Source organism: Borostomias antarcticus (genome assembly GCF_949987555.1).
Source record: "Borostomias antarcticus genome assembly, chromosome: 8".
Taxonomy (NCBI): Eukaryota; Metazoa; Chordata; class Actinopteri; order Stomiiformes; family Stomiidae; genus Borostomias; species Borostomias antarcticus.
In genome coordinates, this window is record NC_140241.1 from 24589158 (window position 1) to 24604157 (window position 15000).

A 15000-nucleotide genomic window follows, 5' to 3' on the forward strand; every position below is an offset into this window, starting at 1 on the left:
GAAAACGAGGATAGTGTGTATGTGTGTGTGTGTGTGTGTGTGTGTGTGTGTGTCTGTCTGTAACACCGTGTTGTCTTCTGTCCTCTCCAGGGTCAGACAGGTCCCAAGGGAGAGTCCGGTGTCCCCGGGCCCCCAGGTCTTCCTGTAAGTCCACCTACCTCATCATCCTGGCTTTACTCATCCTGGTCTTTTACTCATGCTTAGCTGTCAAGCAAAGTGAGTCAGCTCAGTGCGTTCCGATGCACTGCTGTTGAAACCCTCTATCCTACCCCACCTGTCCTCCACCACCACAGGGCCCTCCCGGTGATGTCATCCACCCGCTGCCCATGCAGTCCAGCCCCAAGCGGAGCCGGAGGAACATCGACGCCAGCCAGCTGGTGGACGACGCCGCCGCCGACGCCAACTACAAGGACTATGACGACGGCATGGAGGAGATCTTCGGCTCGCTCAACTCCCTGAAGCTGGAGATCGAGCAGATGAAGCACCCGCTGGGAACGCAGGCCAACCCCGCCCGCACCTGCAAGGACCTGCAGCTCTGTCACCCGGACTTCCCCGACGGTGGGCGCTCCGCTTGGAACGTTCCGGGCTCCTCCCGGGCAGCGACACCTCCTCGACTGCCCAAAGTGTCGAGATGCAGTAGCAGATTGTAGCAGGGGAAAGTTAATTAGTGTTATGGCCCCTGGAGGGAAGGATGGTCGGTTCGCAGACTAATTGGATGGTTTCTCTCTCTCTCTCTCTCTCCCTCCCCCTCTCCCTCCCTCTCTCCAGGTGAGTACTGGATTGACCCCAACCAGGGCTGCTCCCGGGACTCTTTCAAAGTCCACTGCAACTTCTCGGCAGGAGGAGAGAGCTGCATCTACCCAGATAAGAAATCAGAAGGGGTGAGTCCCTCGCTCTCGAACGCTCGCTCTCACACACTCACAGCCGGCGAGTACGTCGGCCCGTTCGATGACAGGCGTTTCAGCGGAGCGGCGCGGCGATACGTTTAGCTGATCGAGCACTGCGAAGAAGCGAGCCATACGGCGTTGTTGCTCTGCTGTCTACGGGGCCACCTGGATAATTGATTGACAGTAGAATAACAGGATCTGTGTTCTGGAGATTAAGTGAGTGTAGTTGTTCTTCCTCTTGTCGCCTGTGGCGAAAACGGCGGGCCTATAAATCACCCTCGCTTACGCTGTCATGGCCAGGATGTCCCCCGCGGTACACGACATGGGCCAGGCTGAACGTCAGGAAGTGTAGAAGAAGAAGAAGTGGCAGGAGACGCGAGATGAGGGAGAGGCCCCCCACCCCCAAGGATCCTCCGATCCCCTAGGGGGCGACGGCCCCTATTAGAATGCCTGTTCCATTGCCTGCGGTTGTACCGTACGTGTCAGGCATTATATCTAAGATAGACAGCCGTAGTGAAAGTACGCGTCCACGCCAACGCGAGTATCTCCCCCCCCCCGGGTTTAGAGTTATTTCCGCCAGGCGTCAGGTGATGATCCATCTCGGTCATCTTACTGTACAGTCAGCTGTGATAAGTGACAGCAACTCAGAGAGGACCCTGCTGCTTAATAATGTCTGAGCAGCGGACGGGGGGAGGAGGAGAGGACTGGGAGGGGGAGAGAAGAGGGGTGTAATATTACCTTAGGAAGCCTGTCTGTGTCAGGCTGGGAGATGTGTAATAGCACTGTGCTACAGGCGTTTTAACAACCCCCCCCCCAAACCACAGAGGAAGACTTTTTATAGCTTGGGATCCTGACTGACGCCTGGTCTCGTTTGCGTGTGAAACGGAGGTGAGCAAGGAACTTGCGCTGTCTCTAAGCTAACGCACACCAACTCAATTTCTCTCTCTTTCTGTCTCTCTCTCTCTCTCTGTTGCTCTCTCTTTCTCTGTCTCTCTGTCTCTCTTTCTTTCTGTCTCTCTCCCCTCCATCTCTCTCCCTCTTAGTCTCTTTCCATCTCTCTCTCTCTCTCTCTCTCTCTCTCTCACACACACACACACACGCACACTCTAACACCAGATAGCGGATATATTGCCTGTTCCCTAGGGCCGCTCGTTGCTCTCTCTCCATATCGGAGGATCTGAAGGTGACTTTCAAGATGGCCGAGCGTCTGATGTGCGTCTCCTCACATCGCTTACTCATCTCCGGCCTGAACGTTCATTAACGCGTTGACGATCAGACTCATCCGCCTAATTACAGGGGCGTTCATAACGGTCGACTTCGCTACAGCTGTGCCCTGCCGGCGCCGGGGGGATCTTCAGATCTTAAAATAGCGAGGCTTGCCAGGCTTCCCACGGCTGCTGTTAACCTAGACCGGGACACTTGGCAGCAGGGAGAGAGAGCGGTCACGAAGCAGCGCCAGCGAAGGCCAGCTACCTCCTAACGAATCGCCGTGTACTCATGAATATTTGATCTGCAATTAGCTGCCCGACAATGTTTATACTAAGTGGTGTAATGGTGTACTAAGGTGTTCCACACCCCCTCTAACCCCCTATTTAGCTCCGTGTGTCACCTTATACTTCCACAGGCTCAGCATGCGGACCCTGCCAACCCTGACTGGAGGGAGTGGGGGAGGAGGGGGGGGGGGGGGGGGGTTGATTTCCTTTCATTAACATTGAGGTCACTCTTGGAAAAGAGATTTTAATCTCAATGAGTTTTTTTATCTGGTTAAATAAAGGTCGAATGAATGTATGAATGATTCTTTGTCCCCCATCCTGCTGTCTCCCACCGGGTCTCCGTACCCCAGGCTAGGCTCACGTCTTGGGGGAAGGAGGTTTCCGGCTCCTGGTTCAGTGAATTCAAACGTGGTAAACTGGTAAGCCCTCTTCCCCTCTTCCACCCATCCCATCCCCCTGCCCTGAACACCGTGTTCATATTTTACAGAGCAAAATGGCAAAATGGCCCAAAGACAGCCCTGGCACTTGGTATAGTCGCTACAAGCGAGGTTCTCTGGTAAGTGGCCCGTCCGTCGGCCTCCCGGGTTTTCCGGAGGAACCCGGCCTCAGGCCGCGGTACCTCCGGGCCCCCCGAGGCCCCTGCATGGTCCTGGCACACCGGTACGCGTTCTCTCGGTCTCTCTGGCACCCGGCTTGTGGTTGAGGCGGCAGTGCATGGTCCACCTACGGTGCACGGTTCAGCACGAGCCCAGATCAGGCCGCAGTACGAGGGCAGCAGCGACAGGTGAGAGGCTCTCACACTGAACAGAGGTGGGGGGGAGCGGAGCAAAGACACTGTCTTTACCACGGCGATAACTAGATACCAAAACAAGAGTTGCAGTTTGATACACATCAAAAAGAAATTAAAAAGAAAAAAGAGACTGCTAGAGAATGTTTCGCCCTGGGAAAGCGTGAGTTTAGACGCATCCACTCCCCCTTACTGCTTGCTCAGTTGAAAAGCATCACCTAGATGTGACTGAGTGCCTTAGTATTCTAGTTGGCAGACTGAAGTACAGTCCAACTTCCTGAATTATATCTAAAAACGATGCGAATTGGATGACCAACAAAGCTGCATATGTCTTATTAGACACTTACAAGGCATTGCTTTCCATTTTGAGCACAAGGTGTTATCATCACAGGAATTTGTCATCACAGGAAGCTGTCATCGACAGCTTTCCTCTGAGGAGAGTGAGCAGGTGGCATTTCATACCTGCTACAGTCATCCTGAGTTTCTCACATCTCCAGTGTCTCTCGCCCACATTCTGCACGTCAAGTGTGGTCTCGATAGACGCAACTGTAACGTTTAGCTCGAGTCTTCAAACGCCAGGCACTCAGTCACCTCCCAGGGGCTTCTGGGTAATCAGTCACTGTTGACATGGCTGCGAAGAAGAGGTAATGTTTCCGTGGGGCTGGGGAGGCGGGGCAAAGATGGCGGAGGGGAGGACCAGACAGGAGCAGGGGGGGGACAGCACCTCCTCTGTGTGTACGGACACCTGAGAGGGGCTGTCTCTCAAGCCGAGCCACCCGATCAGACACCCAGATGTGACATGATGGACTAAGGCCAAAACACATTCACACTCAAAGTTATCGACCGAGCTCCTATTGTAGTTGCTTTAGACAGGCAAATACAATTAGACCATATTTGAACCTGTCCATCATTGTCTAATTTGAGTGTGTTTGTGTGTGTGTGTCCGCACAATAAGCCTTTGTGTGGCAAAAAATGAAAGACAAGGAGAACACACACACACACACACACGCTACATTACTAGGGGTGGCTCCCTGCTCCGCCTGCATGGCATGGGCATTGCATGCGCTGAGCTCTCAGTCAGTCCTGTTTGTCTGAAAGAAGAAGAGACGGCGACGAGACTGACGGCGGAACACTGCCGGTTGGTATGGTAACGGGCCGCTCTGTGACATCACACCAAAGACTGATGTTCCCGAAATGTCAGCAGGCTGCAGCCTCCTCATCAGTCACCATTAGTGACCATCAGAGTCAGCCCAGCAGAACGGAACACATCTTAGTTTGGAACGCTAACGAGGGGAATTAGGCAAAACTCCAAAGCCGATTAACATGACACATTTCCGCTTTAAGATAATTACATTTTGCATGTTTTTACCATAATTAGATCGTATCACACACGCATATTGATATTACTGCAACGGAGGCTTAGTTAATTTCAAATGAGAGTAAATCCTTATCTGTTTATCAATTTCTAACCCATTAAATAAACACTGTTTCAATGGCCGCTCAGATTCAGAGTGTGAGCCCCCATAGACTCCTAGAATACCCCTGAGGTATATATTTCTTCATCCATCTCCCTAACAGTCCAAAACGCAACTGCAGCAGTACCACACTCTAGCCTCCCTGTTCCAGTAGCAGCTCTAAGTCATTCTCTAAGGGCCCCTAGGGCCCTTCCTAGGCCCCCGAGCTCCAGTAGACCCGCTGTCCTCTACAGAGGCGCAGACACGGAATTAGAGACACACCCCCGGCAGACGGAGCTGATGCAGGGAGCCCCAGAGCAGGGGCCCCCGAGCTGGGAGGATGACAGCTGGGATATCTCACTCTGGGGGGCAGCAGGGGCCCCTGGATCCCTCTCAGATACATCCCTGCCGGATCAGTCGTCACACTAGAGGGGGATTGCGTCCCGTTCGCATACCGCGGTGTCGCTGTGATCTGCGGGTAATGAGGTGCGACGCTCCCCTCCGGAGACGACCGGTCTACTTTACGCACCCTCGCGTCGCGAGGCGCCGCCAGCCCGCAATTTACGTCGCCCGTAATTTTGCCTCGGGCGGCGCGTCTTGAGTGACAGCCGCTCGTAGATCTGCGTCTTCACCTGACAGCGATGGGGTTGAAGAGCGCTTAACGACGCACTCACACCCAGAGGAAACTCGTTCCCAGAGACAGCACACACACACACACACACACACACGCAGGGAGCAGTACACTACACTAGGGCGGTGTGATGTGTGCATATCTCCCCAGGATTTCTACTGTACTGTATGATGTATAGCCGTGTACAGTATGTGTTCTATTCTCTCTTCATGTCCCCGTTATGGTCTCCGGTCGTAGACTCTGTCTCTCTCTCTCTGTCCCCGTCTCTCCCATGTGCGTGTTTAGCTGTCCTACGTGGACGCCGAGGGCAACCCCATCGGAGTGGTCCAGATGACCTTCCTGAGGCTGCTCAGCGCGGCGGCCCGGCAGAACCTGACGTACAACTGCTACCAGTCGGTGGCCTGGCACGACCAGGCCGAGGACTCGCATGACAAGGCCGTGCGCTTCCTGGGCTCCAACGACGAGGAGATGTCCCACGACAACAACCCCTACATCAGAGCGGTGGTGGATGGCTGTGCGGTAAGTCCCGGTTGAGTGTGTTTGGAGATTGAGGCGATGGGGTGTGTGTGTGTGTGTGTATGTATGTGTGTGTGTGAGCTTTATTTGAGTTGATGCCTTGTAGCTAATAGAATCGTGTTAAGGAAAGCGTGATGACTGTCATTATTTTTGTCCTAACATGACCTTCGCTCACTACCTCTCCCTCCCCCCTCTCTCCTACAGTTGAAAAAGGGTTATGAAAAGACTGTACTTGAGATCAACACACCAAAGGTGGAACAGGTGCCATTCGTTGACATCATGTTCAACGATTTCGGCGGAGCCACACAGAAGTTTGGCTTTGAAGTGGGCCCTGTCTGCTTCATGGGCTAAGACTGTTTACCGAACTGATGGAGAAAAAAAAAAAAAAGCATTTTTGTTTTCTCAGAAACAAAACACATGCAATGAATAGGACAATTTCTATTTTGTAAATCATTCTGTTTCCAAAAGCAATAAGTATGAGTTTTAAAAAAAATCTAGATGAAAATACACCAAATTTCTATGGGAATTGATAAGAATAATAAAAAAAGAGCAACCTTGTAACCTCAGTGTGCCTTCTCCATCACATGCAAGTTTTGAAACTGGATAAGTCAGATACTATCGAGCCCTTTTGACCCCTGACCCCCGATCCGCGACCTCCGCCAGTCTCCAACGCACTTGACGCAGATCCAGTCTTGCTGTTCCACACTCCCAAGGCGTACCTTAGACCTGGACTCCTTTCAGAAGGTCTGGGCACCTGCCGGGGATCACCGTCTGATTTGGTCGTTTGCTTTCTTTTAGTCTTCATCTCCGTTTTCCTCCTCTCCCTCTCACTACTCTTGCAAGTCATTCATCGGTGCATTCATTCACTCATTCATTTTGGAAGCTTTGTTTTGTGCATAATTGTCTCCCCATTCTCTTGAATGGAGCTTATATATATAAATATATATAAATATTTTTTGTATGTTTGTAAGTACGTTCTGTATATTTTTTCCTGGTAATGTTTATTGATTCTGGCTTCAAAACGTGCATGTGACCTTCTCAACTGTGAGGTAGGAGATTCTGGTCATTGGAATAAATCTAAATTATTCACACAAGTATAAAATTCGATTTGTAAATTAAAAACGTAGATGGGGAGTGCTGTCTTGTTGCAGGTGTTGAGCACATCTTATTGTAATTTAAGAACCGAATGAAATAAAAGAGGGAAAAACAGCTATTATGTGAGAGTTGCTTGCACAGAAAACAAAGAAAACATTCCTCCTCTTTTGTCCTCTTAAACTAAATGCCTGTTTTGGTGGCAGTTGGAGATTTATTATTAACTTAATAAACAGCTTCTATTATTTTTCTTCCCAGAACTTTCATATTTTTTCAAACTATATATGCAACGGGAGATGATGTTACGATCAAACACAAAGAAAGAGGTGCTATTGTCTGTACTCTGAGGTGCTATGTATTTTTCTAGTGTTTGTTGTTTGAATGAAAGTACACTGATGGCCATGTTCATCCATCGCCATGGCTACCACCCCCCCCCCCCCCCCACTGTCCACTCCTCTCAGTCATGACCTTTACCACAGATCTCCGCTGCATCCTTATTTATGTTCAGGGGTGTTTTAATGCATGTGATGTCTCTTCATAGTCATTCATAGATCAGTGCAGTCTTTCCTCTATATACCTTTCTACTCGGTGACCCGATTGACCTTACAGCGACTCTTGGCATGTGCGCAGGGAGATATGAGATTTGAATGGGTTGTCTAATGTGTTGCTAATAGATACACTAGATCTAGCTATGTCCTAACTAAGACAGAGGTATGGCAGTATGTTTGCATATCATGGCGTCCAATACAATACAACACCGTGTGTGAATGGATCTTAATGTTTGGAGTTTTGTGCAATGGATCATCTTACTTGTTTTGTTTTTGGAGTTGGGGGTGGAGGTGCCTGTTTTGGAGGTGCCTGTCCCTTCTGGTAATCCAAAGTTCATGGCCTTCGGTACCTGTAACCCTCAACTCTCCCACTACCAAAGGTTTTGTCTTTACATAGCTGTTACCCTTCAAAGGGACCAGAATACCCTTCTTATTTTTGAGAATCCATTAATTCATGAGAAATGTGGTTTAATTTTTTTATCATAAAAAAATATATAGAAAAAAAGAGAAAAAATAGTTTTTTAAAGATTGATATTTCACCTGCTGGAAGAGAAGCCAGATGAAAAGCTTGTTTTGAATTGTTTGGGTCTTCGGATTTACTTGTTGGTTTACTCTTTTAATGCGCCTAGTTATTCCCTTTGTACAAAAACTATGCACTCTTTCTGCTTTTGACCACTACAGCTTCTACCACAGATCTTTACTGTCCTCCATAAGTAGTTGTTATTGTTATGTTTCTCTTTTTTTACATTTAGATATGTGACTTGAACCATTACTGTTACGGTAACTCAAAAGTACTCTAGATCATTGGTCTTTATTTGTCATTGCGATACAGCAAGCCAAATTTAACATTTCACTCTCAATAAAAGGACAAAATGTTATTGTAAATTTTCAGAACCAGCAGTGAGGCTGCCAATAAAGATTTTTTTTTTAGATTTTGTTTTGTTGTTTTACGTTTGTCTGTTGTTTGTTTTATGTTTTTCTGGTCTTGTCAAACCTGTGTAAGAGAGGATAGAAGATATATTGGTTTTTATGTCAATAAATTCAAGTTTACTGTGGCCACCCACTCTTGTATGTCTTTTGAAGCATTAAAACCTGTATGCATGAAATTGTAAAGTTTTTTCTCTTGTTGTTATATTTAGGAATAACATGATCTCTGATCCACCTTTTTATTACTAAAATCCAGACATTTTTAAATGCTTAGAATGAAAAAAAGGTCATGTCCATAATTGTGAAGTGGGGAGAGAATGATTATATTGTAACTCTCTGCCAAAACAAATGTTCGTTTGTAGAATATTTATTGTATTATTTACAAATAAATGTTAATTGATACCGTAGTGTAATTGAGAGGCCCCCTCTGTATCTCAGAAGCTGAGATGTACTGTTAAACTTCAGTCCACAACATTCTCTATGAAGGAGACATCAACTGTCTGGTATCATCACGAACAACGCTTCAACTTCATGTTGACCAGTTGACATTCACAGACACTGATGAGATCTCTTAGATGGTTTCTGACTAACATACCACACACTCTGAGTTGCAGCGAGACCCTGCCCACCTCCCCCTCTGACAAGTCTACAGTACCATGTGTGTTAAAGACAGACATGGACAGTCGTCCATTTTGGTGTTGGAGGTTAATGTGACATAACTCAGGTAAGGTCTGATAGGGTTTTCTACAGCAATCCTGCCTACTGGCTGTTGCATCGGCGTGTGTGGTGAGTTTGAGGGCCCAGTCATCCCCAGGAGCCAGGAGCCTGCCCGTTTACAGACTGCTGCTCTTGGCCAGACTCACCAGACATGCTGCCCATACTCCCTCACCTGGCCCACTCCTGTTCCTGGTCCAGCTCTTATCTTCCACTGGGCTTGCTCCTGTTCTACAATGTACATTTTTCAGAATTCGGAATCGGAACATCCAAAGCAGAGCAGCTCTTCACCTCTACTGCCCCCTTGAGGTGGGGGCTGTACGATCACAGCATGCGCATATAGATGTAGCAATATAATGGAAAATATTGTATTTTCTTCATGTCAATAGATAAGGAAATAGAAATATACAATATAGAAGTCACCATTTGATTATTGTGGAAACCCTATGCTTCTAAGCAGCAGTGCAGATTTGATGACTGATCAGTTTGGATGAGCAGAAGAGCTCCTAAGCCACATCTCATTAAGATGAATATGTATGCAGACCTAACACGGCCAAGGCCGTAATGTGTTACTGTATGAATATTTCATGTTCTGTCTACAGGAGATGTATCGCTGTACATCAGGCACGCACGCACGTGTGAGCATGCATCTGTGTACTGTATGTATAGTTTTAATAGGATTTCACGTTATGCCTACAGAGGAGATGTACAGTATCAGTGTACGAATAGTGTGTGTGTGTGTGTGTGTGTGAGAGAGAGAGAGAGACATTCACAGAGTGTACACCCTGGGCAAACAGGTTAGGCCAGGGCGACAGCGGTTATGCCACCCATCCAAGTCACATCTGGTCTTGCTGGTAGCTGCGAGGGCTCGTAGATCACACCGAGCTTGCCTTTTATGTGAAAAGCTATTTTTAGACCACATTTTAGGCTATAGCAGAATTCATGTAGAGTAGGGGGCGGAGCCTGAGGGCTCAGATGGGCTGATTGGACGAGGTCCTGGGGTGTGGAATGTCGGGCGACAAAAGGAGATGAAGAAGGAAGCGCCGCTCATGAAATAGATAATTGCTCTGAGCCTGTGGATTGGAGTTCATTCATTCCCAAGCCCGAATGCTACTGACCTACTTACATATGAATCAGATAAGTGTGTCTGTGTGTGTGTGTGAGAGAGAGAGAGAGAGAGAGAGAGAGAGAGAGGGAGAGAGAGAGAGAGAGAGAGAGAGAACCAGAGGGAGGGGGGGGATCAGGGAGTGTGTCATGCCAGTATTACTGTAGTAATCATATTACGACCATTTTGAATTTCTCTCAGCTTGAGAGATATGTGTGGCCTATAGCATGACATTTTGGTGTGAGTGCATGCCTGTGAGAGTGTAGTGTGACATTTTCACAATTTGACATCGCAGCGTTCATAATACCTGTACATGTGCTGTGATTATTATCTAGATATACTGGAGCTCCCCATCGTTCTCTCAGAGTGACAGTATCTCCCACATGGAGAGAGGAGAGGAGGGGAGGAGATGGGAGGAGAGGAGGGGAGAGGAGGAGATGGGAGGAGAGGAGGAGATGGGAGGAGAGGAGGGAAGAGGAGGAGATGGGAGGAGAGGAGGGGAGAGGAGGAGATGGGAGGAGAGGAGGAGATGGGAGGAGAGGAGGGGAGAGGAGAGGGAGGAGAGATGGGAGGAGATGTGAGGAGGAGATGGGATGAGAGGAGAGGACATGGGAGGAGAGGAGGGGAGAGGAGAGGGAGAAGAGACGGGAGGAGAGGTGAGGAGGAGATGGGATGAGAGGAGAGGAGGAGATGGGAGGAGAGGAAGGGAGAGGAGAGGGAGAAGAGACGGGAGGAGAGGAGAGGAGGAGATGGGAGGAGAGGAGGGTAGAGGAGAGGAGAGGGAGAAGAGACAGGAGGAGAGGTGAGGAGGAGTGCAGGAGGGAGGAGGCGAGGGTGTTTGATGTGTAAATGTGTGGCACAGTCAGCCTGTGATGTTTTCCCTACAGAAAGGCAGGTGAATAACATATGAGTTTATTTAGACCATTATTCAAATGAATGCTTCGAGATTCAGCATCATTAGCATTCGTGGAATAAATTACTATTCATCTTTCTTCCGTCTGTTATCTGTGTTTGTTATTGTCACGGGAAACAATCATGTCCTTAAACTGTCTTCCTGTGAGGTTGACTGCAGGCTCCCAGTGACACGCCCAGAGAGCGCTTCATATCTGCACGTTCCTCATTTGTCTTCTTCAGATTGTATTAGTAAAGGCAAGTAAAGTTTGCAAACGCCGAGAGCACACTTTAGCTACAGTACGACATTGTTTGCACGCGGCAGTGACACGTTCAGTAATATGATTTTCAGCTCCACCTGCTCTCTGCATGAGTCCTACGCATGTAAAACTGAGCCGTTGATTTAATTAGACCCATCTTGTATCACAGGCAGAAGGATGAACATATGGCACTGGGCCTTTTGCTTGGTTATTATTATTTTTCTTTACTAGCTGATCTGTTTTCAGCAGAGCCGGACTGGTAAAGCACCTGCTTTGAACCTCTGGCACTCTCCTCCACTACACTCCTCCTCCTGTCTGCTCCTTTCCTTCATGCTCTCTCCCCTATACTCCCCTCTCTCTGCTCCCCACTCCTCCCCTCCCTACTCCTCTCCTCTATACTCCTCTCCTCTCCCCTATACTCTCTATTCCTCTCCCCTATACTCTCTACTCCTCTCCTCTCTACTCCTCTCCTCTATACTCTCTACTCCTCCCCTCTATACTCTCTACTCATCTCCTCTATACTCTCTACTCCTCTCCTCTATACTCTCTACTCCTCTCCCCTATACTCTCTACTCCTCTCCTCTCTACTCCTCTCCTCTCCTCTATACTCTCTACTCCTCCCCTCTATACTCTCTACTCATCTCCTCTATACTCTCTACTCCTCTCCTCTATACTCTCTACTCCTCTCCCCTATACTCTCTACTCCTCTCCTCTATACTCTCTACTCCTCTCCTCTCTACTCCTCTCCTCTCCTCTATACTCTCTACTCCTCCCCTCTATACTCTCTACTCATCTCCTCTATACTCTCTACTCATCTCCTCTATACTCTCTACTCCTCTCCTCTATACTCTCTACTCCTCTCCCCTATACTCTCTACTCCTCTCCTCTATACTCTCTACTCCTCTCCTCTATACTCTCTACTCCTCTCCTCTCCCCTATACTCTCTATTCCTCTCCTCTATACTCTCTACTCCTCTCCTCTCCCCTATACTCTCTACTCCTCTCCTCTATACTCTCTACTCCTCTCCTCTATACTCTCTACTCCTCTCCTCTATACTCTCTACTCCTCTCCTCTATACTCTCTATTCCTCTCCTCTATACTCTATTCCTCTCCTCTATACTCTCTATTCCTCTCCTCTATACTCTCTACTCCTCTCCCCTATACTCTCTACTCCTCTCCTCTATACTCTTTACTCCTCTCCCCTACTGTATACTCTACTCCTCTCCTCTATACTCTCTACTTCTCTCCTCTATACTCTCTACTTCTCTCCCCCATACTCTCTACTCCTCTCCTCTATACTCTCTACTCCTCTCCTCTATACTCTCTACTCCTCTCCTCTATACTCTCTACTCCTCTCCTCTATACTCTCTACTCCTCTCCCCTATACTCTCTACTCCTCTCTACTCTCTACTTCTCTCCTCTATACTCTACTCCTCTCCCCCATACTCCCTACTCCCCTCACAGAAGAGACAGCTCATAGAAGCTGTGGTTATTGGTCAAGACCTTTAAATTGTTTTGTGTCTCAGGCACTTTAGTTTGTATCTTCCTAAAGCTACTGTACTCAGGCTACTCAAGTTACCCTGATCTATAAATCTTTTGGTCCAGACATAGCAATTCTCAGAATAATCCACCCTTACACACCCACACTCTCTCTCTCTCTCTCTCTCTCTCTCTCTCCCTCCAGTGTCAGTCTGCAACCATCCATCCATCAACAGAGTGGTGCTAAAGTTTAAGTGCTCCTGTCCTATAAAACCACAGAGCAGCCATCATTAACAACTTAACAGAGTCAAAGACAATTTGCCACAGGTCAATATGAAAAGCAGTCAGTTAACCTTTTGCATACACACAACTTTTACCTTGGCAGAGTACGGATACTCTGTGTAAAATGCAGACGGTGAAATGCATATCATCAGATGCCTGTGAACACACACACACACACACACACATACACACACACACACACACACACACACACACACACACACACACTCCTTCTGCAGATCGCAGATGAAGAGTTTGATACAGCCTGATATGTCAGCAGAAAGAGACCAATAGTGTTCAGTCAAATCAGTCTAGAGAGTATGTGTATTTACTGTATATGTGTCTCCACTCCTCCGCTCTTCTCCCCTCTCCCATCCTCTCCTTCCCTCCTCCTGTCTCCTCTCCTCTCCTTCCTTCTCCTCTCCTCTCCCATCCTTCCCTCTCCTCTTCTTCCCTCCTCCTGTCTCCTCTCCTCTCCCATCCTTCCTTCTCCTCTCCTCTCCCCTCCTTCCCTCCTCCCATCTCCTCTCCTCTCCCATCCTTCCCTCTCCTCTTCTTCCCTCCTCCCATCTCCTCTCCTCTCCCATCCTTCCCTCTCCTCTTCTTCCCTCCTCCTGTCTCCTCTCCTCTCCCATCCTTCCCTCTCCTCTCCTTCCCTCCTCCCATCTCCTCTCCCATCCTTCCCTCTCCTCTCTTCTCCTCTCCCCTCCTTCCCTCCTCCCCTCTCTTCTCTCCTCCCCTCATATCCTCTCCCTTCCTTTCCTCTCTTCTCTCCTCCTCCCCTCTCCTCTTCTACTCTCCTGCCCTCTCCTCCCCTCCTCTCCTATCCTCTCCCCTCCTGTCCTCTCCTGCCCTCTCCTCCCCTCCCCTCCCCTCCTCTCTCCTCTCCCCTCCTCTCCTGACAGATGGTAGCTGTCCATCTGTGCGGACTGTTGTGAATACATTATCTCACCAGAGGTGGGGGAGAGGCAGAGAGCTACTAATGAGGCAGCGCACAGCGGACCTGTGGAGATGTGTCGTTACGGACTCTGTCAGTAACACTGTGTGGTCTTTTAACATGCGCAGGCACACACTTAAGAGGCCCCAGGAAAGGGTCAGTGACCCGGGGATCCAAAGCAAGGTTTCGACCGCCCGCGGTGGATCATCAATGCGCGGTACCCTACCGCTGTTCGGCAAATCGATGTTTTGTCCAGCAGAGCCAGGAAATAGAGGAGAAAGCTACACTTCCTGCATCTCATGTTTTGTCATTCAATATCATTGTTTTATTGAGTCCCACATCATTAGTCCACGGTGCCAGCTGTATGCTTGGCTACTATACCTGTCGAGAAATTCAACAATTTAGACTGGAACAGAAAGAGTCTCATGGATAAGCATCCTGCACCCGCACAGATTCACCATGAGACTGTGTGTCTCTGTACCAGATACTGTACAAAATACCTGGATTAAAAACAAGTGAATAACATCATCATAACATATGACTGTCTCAGCCGAGAGGCTTTTTAACTCCTGTTTAAAGTTCATGTTCATTATGTTCCTCTGATTCCTGCTGCTACGGTGGAGATGTAACTCATGTATTCATGTCAATATGAATCAACCATTGATTCTTTTCTCTCTTCCATGCACAGGGGAGAACTCAGCTTCCATTCACTGTAGCAGCGCTCAAACACCATCTGATCAAACTATTTCAGCGTTTGTGAACTCACCTGAATATTTCATGATGTTGATTTAGATTTTTGGTTTCTGCGGGGGATTTTCACCTCCCGACACTTTTATCAGCTTTTAGAGAGCCTTGGCAGATGATAGAATGCATACAGGCATGTAGAATGGCATACAGATACACACTTAGCATCAGTAACAACCATAACACTCTCTCTCTCTCTCCCCCCCCCTCTCTCTCTGCCTCACACACAGACACACACACACACATACACACA

The 15000-nt window shown here is 48.3% G+C and overlaps 1 protein-coding gene across 1 annotated transcript in view; it reads left to right on the forward strand.

Annotated features, from left to right (window-relative positions):
* LOC311312381 (uncharacterized protein) overlaps positions 1 to 6212 on the forward strand; it is a 42363-nt gene extending 36151 nt beyond the window's left edge. Inside the window, exons 54-59 of the mRNA XM_084442317.1 lie at positions 91 to 144; positions 294 to 558; positions 769 to 881; positions 2731 to 2799; positions 5538 to 5771; positions 5973 to 6212. Coding sequence (XP_084298443.1) covers positions 91 to 144; positions 294 to 558; positions 769 to 881; positions 2731 to 2799; positions 5538 to 5771; positions 5973 to 6119 — 882 coding nt within the window. The 3' untranslated portion in view covers positions 6120 to 6212. The remainder of the gene's footprint in view (positions 1 to 90; positions 145 to 293; positions 559 to 768; positions 882 to 2730; positions 2800 to 5537; positions 5772 to 5972) is intronic.
* The last annotated feature ends 8788 nt before the right edge of the window (positions 6213 to 15000 follow it).